At 33.4% G+C, this 10,221-nt stretch overlaps 1 protein-coding gene across 1 annotated transcript in view; it reads right to left on the reverse strand.

Moving 5' to 3' along the window:
* Positions 1 to 10,221, reverse strand: part of LOC106692536 (neurotrimin) — a 24,290-nt gene that overhangs the window by 12,466 nt on the left and 1,603 nt on the right. Inside the window, exons 2-6 of the mRNA XM_067047598.1 lie at positions 7,148 to 7,232; positions 3,213 to 3,332; positions 2,932 to 3,141; positions 1,909 to 2,030; positions 532 to 673 (exon numbers count right to left, since the gene is read on the reverse strand). Of these exons, the coding sequence (XP_066903699.1) occupies positions 532 to 673; positions 1,909 to 2,030; positions 2,932 to 3,141; positions 3,213 to 3,332; positions 7,148 to 7,232 (679 nt within the window). The remainder of the gene's footprint in view (positions 1 to 531; positions 674 to 1,908; positions 2,031 to 2,931; positions 3,142 to 3,212; positions 3,333 to 7,147; positions 7,233 to 10,221) is intronic.

Raw genomic sequence — 10,221 nt, forward strand, 5'->3', positions numbered from 1 at the left:
ACAACTATTTTTGTTTCTCCTTTGACCGCAACCCTGATTATCTTCCTATATATCAATTTTTACGGTCAACTATATATACATATATCTAAAAAGCTATAGTTAATATGTTCTCATTACAAGAGTAGTATGACTTAAAGATGCAACCCCAATTCATACTGCAATTAGTGCAAGCTCTGGAGGTTGTTGTGTATGAAAATTGTGGTCGTTGTTTTAGTTAATATACTGTAAGAATTCATGTTGCTGGTAGCTGTGGTAGTTTTTTCCCGCACTGTTCCCTAGAGAAACAAACGAGTGGTGAAGTTGTCTAACATGGTTTTGTGTTTGCGACAATAGTACAGCTTTCATTTATTTAGTGTCTCATGTTACAAAATCTAGGCATGGTTGTTGGTACTCACTTTTCTCGTGCTCAACCATCCCTAGCAGGCATACTATATAGGAATTTATAACATTTCATGTGTCCCAACACTAGCTAACTTCATAGACTAATGATATAATTAAAAAAAAGGATGTTATATAAAATAAAATATTTACATATGACTCTGACGACAATGGAAGCAGAGGCCAGGTCTCCTACGCCGTTAGTGGCAATGCAGGCGTATTCCCCGCTCATCTTGGACGAACTGGCCGTGAACCTCAGGTCGTTCCTCATGCTCAGCAATGGTATCTCTTCTCCCTGTGAGTTGTAAAAGGTTACTATCGGAATATTTATGCATTAATTCGAGTATTTTTGTAAGCAGATAACTATCATTAGACCATAGAGTCGTGAGATTCGGAAGAAAAACGGAACTTCTTCATTCTGAAAGACGCAACCTGTTCGGCTAGAGCAGTGGATCTCCCAGACTGTGAAGAAAGGGAAGAGGGGACTGGTTGTACAGAATGAAGTACTATTGTATAATTTTCGAATGCATAGATGGGTCCTGCTCCATACTGGCTTTTAGGTGCAAAGAATGTTTCAGAACTGCTACTTTAGTGTACAACTAGTTAATTTTATTTTTTATTTACGTATGTATCCTCACCGACAAGGAAGTAAAAAAAAAAACCAAATAATAGGTAATAACCAAAAAGTGGGTACCCTTAATTAGGGAAAAATCAGGGGTCGAGAGTGATTCTAATCAAATCACCTTCTTGCACAACCGTTGGCCTAGTAACAGTACTTCCTTGCAAAACTACAAACCCTGACATTTCATGGGTTGTACCGGCACACACTTATGTAGTAATCATTTACGTATATAAATGATAATTAATCATGATAATTTGTATTCAAAGATTTATGATTATTCAATAATCTTTTTTCCTTTTATGTTAGGACATCCTTAAATTGGCCACTAAACGTACTGCAATTTAACTAGAAATGATTCATGAATTATATGGAAAGGTTATTGATCATACTTAAAGTAATGGGAGTTATTAACGTTTTAAACATTATTAGTCACGCGAAGACAACAGAAGCATGCATCAGCATAACTCACAAGTCTTGCTGAATATGTCAAAATCAATTGCAGATAACTAAACTAAACTTTCAAAGAAAATTAAATAAATATTTTAGTAATATTAAGGAAGTTCGTTCATGATTTAAATATTTGGCTTAGTAGGATAAATTATAATGATAGAAAATGAGGCCCTCACCTATATTAAAATCTACACGATACGCCGAAACCTATTTAAGAAAATAATAATGCGGTTTTGTGTTAAATTTACTTATGACCTACATCATACAAAAATGTTTATAACTTATTCCTGAACAATTATTTGGAATATCTGTCGTTTGGTTTAATACTTTCTCAAGAATCAGAGAAACATCAAATATAGGAAAACTATTGTTTTTCAATTATTTCACTAATCAGTTGGAATGGAAGCATCAAATAATGGCTTAGTGTTTGTTCGTAATATTATAATTCTTTAATCTACCTTGAAGGTCCAAGTAATATTTGGAGCTGGTACTCCCGTGACTATGCAGGTAAGCGTGATCTCCTGATGTAGTTCGACATCCACAGTTTCTGTCTCTGGTAGCACCCTAACTTTCGGTGGAACTGAAATACATTTTTATAAAAATCTATTAATTGAATCAAGAAAATAAAGATTAATGTCTATGCCTATAGACTTCCTTTAGGATAAGAAAGAGATCATTTTGATATAATGGCACTGATGAGTTCTTTTCTCATTCATCCTTTTTCAGGCATTTAATCCGCTTTTGTCTGAAGCCACACATGTAACTTTAACTATATGAAAAAGGGAGTCATACACATATATTTGAGAATAGTAATCAATCCTTAGTACAACTGAATTTCAAATACACTATCAGATATTCAGCTCTCGAATATTAAAAGTTTATATACTTGGTGAAACAAAACTTTTTCTATCTTACTCCCATACCCGCAACCCATTTATATAAAAAACAGGAGACTACGATTTGACATCACTAAAACGATTCACCGGCAAACGTATCAACCATCTACTAATAAACGATACGTGAACACGGTTCTTAAATTTTATAAAAATTATTTACTGTATACAGAATATCCCATAAATAATTGGTCATATTGTGGGAGCAGATACTATACCTTAAGAGGAACCAAAAAACTCATATTCCGATTTTCAACGGTATGGGATAATTACAACGTTCACACTATTTTTCAATTTCAGGCACTTTTTAAATATTACTCGATTTAACTATCTTAAAGTCTCCTCTTCCCGTGTTAAGCAAATATTTCAAAAGTGATATAAAAATCCGTCGCTCCCAAGGGGTCTTAGTGGGGAGGGTCCGACCGGGAAGGATTGCTTTTTTTGTGTTATGATCGGTTATTTAAAAGTCTTAAAAGTCTTTTAAAAAATAGCTGTTTATAGTGTCAAAAATTTACGTAGCACTTATTTATAAGTTCCTTAAACAAAAAAATATTTGTCAGGCCATATCCTAGATTTGAAAGTACTCACATAGGACCTGGATAGCATGGTGCTGGTAAATAGGCCCCCAGGGCGGCGGTCTCACCACCTGACATACGTATTGCCCGGAGTCACTGTCCCCAACATGAGAGACCCTCAGGGTGTGGTTCTCGAAGACTTCCACGTTTGGAGATTGCACCGTCTTGTGGCCGCTCTCTGCCAGTAGTATCCCGTCCTTCCACCATTTGACCTTGTATTCACCTGCAAGATGATACAATGTTAAAAAGAAAGTAAAGAATATTATTTCTTATAAGTATAGTGAATGTTGGTACCGAGATTGTCGACGTAGCAGGGCAAGAGAACAGTCTCATGTTCCGTTGTCTTTATTGTCGTGCCAATGCTCTTGAACACCGGAGGAAGTTCCTCGTTGGCTTCACCGGCTGCTTTTATCACTAAAACAATTATGAGAATTATATATTTATTGACAGTAACAAAGAATACTCTTAAAGTTTTGGGAGATTTGCTGTAAACAGTCTTCAGATTAATTTATCTGAGAATTACCAAAAAATATCTAAGGCATAATAAGTAGTTATATTCAACACCTTAAAGAGTGGATTTCGTTCAGTTCAAGGCCTATTTCAAGGCGAAAGCCAACAAGAAAAAGACATGGGTCTCCTCGAACAACCACCTTGGGGAATTTCAGTCAGATCACGTAGCCATTTCCAGTGAGTCTTATAGAGAAATCCAGATGCTTAAAGAGATGTAAAAGTTGACTTGGGATGACTTCAGAAAGTCATGGAACTGATGATAGATGTCTGGAGCGAGGAAAAGATTCCCCAAGAATGGAAAACAGACTTGATGCACCCACTACATAAAAAGGGGGATAAAGATGATGTGAATAATTACAGGGGAATCTCTCTAACACCAGACACCTACAAGATCTTCTCGGAAGCTTTACAAAACAGATTATACCCACAAGTAGGCCCTAAAATCGGGAAATACCAAGATGGTTTTAGAAAAAATAGATCATGTCAGGAACAAATTTTGAGCCTTAAGCTGTTGATCAAACACCACAGGACTAAAAGTAAAAAAAGAACCTTTTTATTTCTTTCGTCAACTATAAAAAGGCATATTGATATAAAAGAATACGGGGTTGACCAGAAAATTAATAGGGCTAACGATGACAGGGACTGAATCTAAAGTTAAATTCCAAGGTAGCATCAGAGAAACATTTCAGATCAGAACAGGATTCAGACAGGGAGGCAGGCTGTCTCCAGTGCTGTTTAACATGGTACTGGAGAAGATCATGAAGGAGTTATGGAAAATCAGTAATTCAGGTGCAATCCTAGGGACTAAGAACAATAACGTCAAAATTAAATACGCCATTGCCATTTTAGCGGAAACAGAAAAAGAGGCAATTTCCCAAATAAACACTGAGGAAAACAGGCTTACAGATATCTTTTTGAGAAGACGGAACTGATGACCACGTGACTCAGAGATTTAAGTACCTTGGAGAAATCATATGCAGCGATGGGTCGGAGAGAGCAGTGTTTAAGGAAAAGGTCGCCAAAACAGAGAAATTAAACTTCGCCACCAGTAATTTTTATACCAAGAAGAGCATATCTATTAAAGCTAAGATAAGACATTGTAACACGGTCATCAAACCAGTGATTCTCTATGAAACGGAAACCTCGTGTTTTACCAACCTAGAAGGGCTTCTGAAAATAGAGAGAGGAATTCTCAGAAGGACCTAGGGACCTAAGAGAACATCTGAAGGAATGGTTCAGTTCGAATCAAGAAATCTATAGGGAAACAACAGATCTAGAGACTGACGTTAGGATGGGAAGGCTGAGGTTCTATGATGAGGATGAAACCTGAAAGACTTAACCATAGAATTTTCCAACGAATCCACTGTCACAAAAATTCGACAGGATATTTCAAGCAAGTTAGTGATGATATGGAACGAGTGGGCTCTCAAGGGAATGAAGATTCTCGTGGGAAAGAAGCCCTCCAGAAAGTCTTGCATGGTCGAGGGGAGAAAACGTAGACATGCAGAGTTCATGAGGAACACATAGGAGAAGAGGAAGCAGACGAAAAAGAAGCATTAGAATTATGATATACGCGTGATCTTCAAGGCCTTTTCGTGAAAAAAATAAATACACATTCGCACCTATATACAATAATAAAAACATTAAATGCAAAAAATATGTAAAAGAAAAAAATCAATTGAGAAGTCAATGAGAATCACAACTATTATTGTTAATAATAATTGTGATTGAAATAGAAAAGGAAGCCGTGGAAAAGAATAACCGAGACTTAAATAATTTGTACTATATATTTCATTAATGTAACATACAATAAAATTTTCGTATATATTGACTCGACGAATTAGCTTTTATATAAATTGTTTATTGGAATTGTTTCATAGATCAATTTAAAATTAGAGCATATCTAGACTGCAAGCTTTAAAAATATGTATATTTATCAATAATGTGTATATTATACATTTATACTTATCCCATGTGTTTGTTTAATATTCTATGTGATATAATGATACAATGTAACTGGGACATATTACTTGATAAACTAACTATTTTTCTCAATACTTCTACTTCTGAATTTGAAAGCAATCACTTAAAAAAGTAATAACATAAAATTTTATAAAACATTTTCTATTAAGGGACAATTGATATTCACTTTAAATTATGTACGAGTAATTCTTTTTTGCATCCGATGGAACTCTTCCTTATAGCTTTTTTTTTTAAATTCCTTTAATAAGGGTGTTAAACAGGTACTGACAGGAGTTAAAGGATTGTGTAATTTTTGACGCGTAAATTATCAACCAACAACAACTTATCAATGAATATAACCTTTATCTCATCACTTGGCTTATATAGCGATTCTTGATAAGGATAATTAAGAAGAAGACTACATAATCTCAGTTTAAACAGTATTTACTACAATTACCACCTTGTATATTCGCCTAATTTATTTTATGACATACTGCGAAATATACTTGTCGCAAGAATATGTAATTTCGCAGTTGTAAATACGTGAGGCACTAAAAGGTGGATCTTGGAGGCCGAGTTTGTTAAATTATTTTTGTGTCAACAATATCACGGAGGCTCCTCACTTTCAGATTTTAAATCAGAGTCCCTAAAGAACAACCATCTACGTCCACAGATAAGCCTTCATTACTCCTTCTATACCCACTGAGAAAAAATTAATACTTTCATTGAATTCCGATTCAACACTTGATGTTATTTACTGCCTAATCTATTTTATTTCTATTTGTGAGAAATTGGAAGAAAAATGATGGCAGAAAATACTATTAGATCATCGCATACAATACATTAATAATTATTCATTATTAACGTGGAACTTCTACTGTCTTGGGTAACTATAAAAAAATCTCTCTAGAATAAGACTCATTATTACTGTTTTTTCCTTGGGATCCCATATCGCCTCCTGCCCCTTTCGTTATATTCAGTCTGGTTTTGCGGTGGAAATTTCTCATTTCAGTTTTTACTTTTTAGTAAAGTTACTTCAAAACTTGGAATGAAACAGATTTTGTAACTCGATTTTTTCTTTGATAAATAAGCAGATAAATACACACACTTTCATCCAACCAATCAAGTCAAATTTCATACCTCAAGCTTTAAATTAATGCTCTCGAACGTTTTAGGTCACTTTTGTTCTATTTAACTATTCTAAGGAATTCTTAATTATGCAGCCCAGAAATATTATTCAGGAGATTCCTCATTTTTTGGGCCAAGTATTCCATATACCAATATCCATAGTAAGGCCTTCAGCGCCCTTAGTAAGTTTAGAAAATCTGCGCCCTAGGCCAATTAAAAAAAATCCACACCTCCAATACCGGAGGGGTAAGAAGTGTTTGATGAATTTATGTAAGATTGATTATTGTTTTAATAAAAAAAAAAAACACCGCAAATATCAAAGTTAAACCTCATTTTTAAAATGATTAATTGTGAAAATGAAAATGGTTTCTTAGTCAATTTTGCCTCTCTGTGGGTCTTGGTGGGTGTACATTCTCGCCGGCTATGAATATATCAACTTCTGCTTACCAGATGGACGTTCAGATTGTGTAGAAGTAATACTGATGGATAACCGACACAATTTTGAAAACATCATTCGAAATTTGAAGTGGAGAGAATATTGAGAAAGCGGAGAGGAGACATCGTTCAAGCGTTTCTCTTCACCCTAGTATCGAATATGTATCGAAAGGCACAATGCAAAAGATCCTTACAGGTCAATACGCCATTTATTGGATTTACAGGAGTCAGGCTGATAGTGTAGGGATCTTGGTGATTGATGTCAGTCTGGCTTTTTAAAGATTGTCATTCTGACTGACGGTGTGGAATAGGTGCACCTGCTGAGCAGAACATCCGGTCCAGACGCCGACAACCGCCCTACTATATAGTGAAGTGGACGGGCTGTTATTGCCACAATTAACGCGGCACACGTGACGTCAGTTAGGTGAAGCCCCCCTCAATCCTAATTGAGACGCCCACTTTGTGAAAACTAATTAGGGCACAATTGCTATATGATGGCCGTAACTAATTTTCTAATTAAATAATGGCTCTTCAACTCCCTTCCTTCTCTTGTCTTCACACTCTTCCATTCTTAATATTACAGATGTGACCGTGTTGGATCCTACAATTTCATTGCTTCAATATTTGATCTCTCCGAAAATAACTCCCCAATGGAAGTTGATATCTTGTATTAACAACTGTATTACCTACCAGTTGTAAGACTTATCTTTAAGTTAATATAATATATAAAAGGATAGACCAATGCCAGTTTATAACCTCTAACCGCGAAAACTACTGATCATAACTTTAACAATTTATAACTACATTATCATCTTTGCTCCCATGAGTTTAGTTAATACTAAAATTTATCGATATCTACGTTTCACCTATGAAGTCGAACAGTTTTTTTTTCTCTCTCGGGAACATTAAGTCCGGTTTGAACAAAAAACGTTCATCTAGTGAAGAAGTAAGACCCCTTAGAGTTTATCTTGATCGTCGGCATTCCCGAAATCACCATAACAGTAAATCTTGGCAGGACTCTGTCAATGATCAACCATCTCGTCAATGGAAAATCTGTATTATACAACCATTCTCATCAATACAACAATATTAAGGTCAAATTTCATACAAAAAGAAAAAAAAATCAATTATTCCAAAACATAGTTCTAAAAATCGCAGATAAGATATAAGAAATAGTTAATTGTACCCCGAAATACAATTGGAATCATTTGATAAAACCATTAACAACGTAACGTACAAGAGCCGGGAAGAAAAAAAGGAAATTATCTCAACCCAATTTTTGATTACTTTAATGAAAACTATGTATAATTACTAGTAAATATTGGTGAGTCTGCCAAGTATAGGTAGGGGGAATAAAAGATGGAGGCTGTTTCAAAACCTTAAAAAAACATTAATTTTTCATTCAGAGCTCTATATCTTAAAAACTACCAATAACACTAGAAAATCTGAGAGAACATTATTTAAAGAAGAGTAAATTTGCTGAAATATTAGCACTAAAAGAGATATTAACGTCCACTATTTCTCGAGATATAACTTTTTAAAAAGCAAAATGTCTTAAAAATCTACTGAAAGATAAGTAGTTAGTTAATTTATGTTGAGAAATCTATATTTCAGGAACTATGTGACGTACAGATGTCTATTAGCACTCAAATTAAAACTATTTTAATGAGCTATAAAGTAGTTTCCGATGTTTACCTTCGTAGGAATAGTAGTTTTCATGATATTTCCTAAAATAAATTGATTTATAGTTGTTCGGACAATAAGTTTGATTTAGGAAAAACTTCATTTCAGAAACCATTGGACGTACAGATGTCTGCCTGCGCTGAAATTAAAGCTAGTTAAATTTACTACAAAATAGTTAATTATCTTTATGTGTGTAGGAGTAGTAGTTTTTATGATATTTGACAAAATAAACCCACAAAATGTTAATTTCTAGTTGTTCGTATAAAATGTTGAATATTTGAAAAAAATTATCTCTAGATCCATAAGACGCACATATGTCTGCCAACCCTCAGAATAAAGAAAATTTAACTTATTATAAAGTAGTTTATGACACTTATCTTCGTAGAGGTAGTAGTTTTTATGATATTTACATATGAATTTGACTTTGGCAAATGAAAATTTGTCCGAACAACTATAAATCAATTTATTTTAGCAAATTTTATGTGAGCTATTACTCCTACGAAGATAAACATCAGTAACTACTTTATAGCTCATTAAACTATCTTTAATTTGAGTGCTAATAGACATCTGAACGTCAAATGGTTTTTGAGATATTAATTTTTAAAAATAAATTCACTAACTACTGATCTTTCAGTACGTCCCATACAACAATTTTATGAAATGTTGCTTTTTAAAAAGCTATATCTCGAAAACTATTTAACGTATGTAACTCAATTAGGGCTCATATTTTAGAAAATTCACTCTTCTTTAAATGAAGTTCTCTTAGGTTTTCTTGTGTTCTTGGTAGTTTTTAAGATACAGAGCTCCGAATGAAAAATTATTTTTCAGACTCATTAATTTTGACTATTAATTATACATAGTTTTCATTAAAGTAATGAATTTTCCATTGAATTTTCCTTTTTTCTCCTGTTGGGCTCTTGTACTAGTATGAAATCCAACCTCATCTCGAAGATTGAAGCTCAAATTTATGTAGACATTCTACTATAAACTCAGCATTAATCTATTATCATTTATTTACTATATATATTATTTATCAATTATCATATTATTACTATATAATATTATCATTATTATTTATTTTATTTTTCATTATAGCCAGTTATCTGTTTTACTAATTCTAGAAATATTTCTTATTTTTGGTTAACTATTATAATTTTTTTTTTAATTATTCAATAATTATAAATTTGTAAATATAGGTGTTTTGCACGAAACTTAACCCCATATTACCAATTGTTAAACTAAAATAAAACAGTTATAATAACTATACAAGACCCACCTGGCCGATTTAGTGATCACAAAATATAAAAGATAAACAAAAATGTAACAATTCTAACAAAATACAAAATTTAAATTCACTTCTTCCCAGTTCGAAAGTGGACATAACTGTCGCATTTGAGGTTTACCATCACTTTCTTGAGGCGCAGGCATTTAAAGCACACTCTGCATATGCATATCCTAGGTGTTAATTCTATATAATTTAGTATTACAAAATAAATTACTAAAGTATTGATTGAGTGAATGGTTGAATTTGTGACCGAGTTTTAGTTTTTTTGTTTTTATAAATTTTTATATACATACATATAAA

The sequence above is a fragment of the Halyomorpha halys genome, unplaced genomic scaffold (genome assembly GCF_000696795.3).
Source record: "Halyomorpha halys isolate HHAL.00 unplaced genomic scaffold, Hhal_1.1 Scaffold59.1, whole genome shotgun sequence".
NCBI lineage: Eukaryota > Metazoa > Arthropoda > Insecta > Hemiptera > Pentatomidae > Halyomorpha > Halyomorpha halys.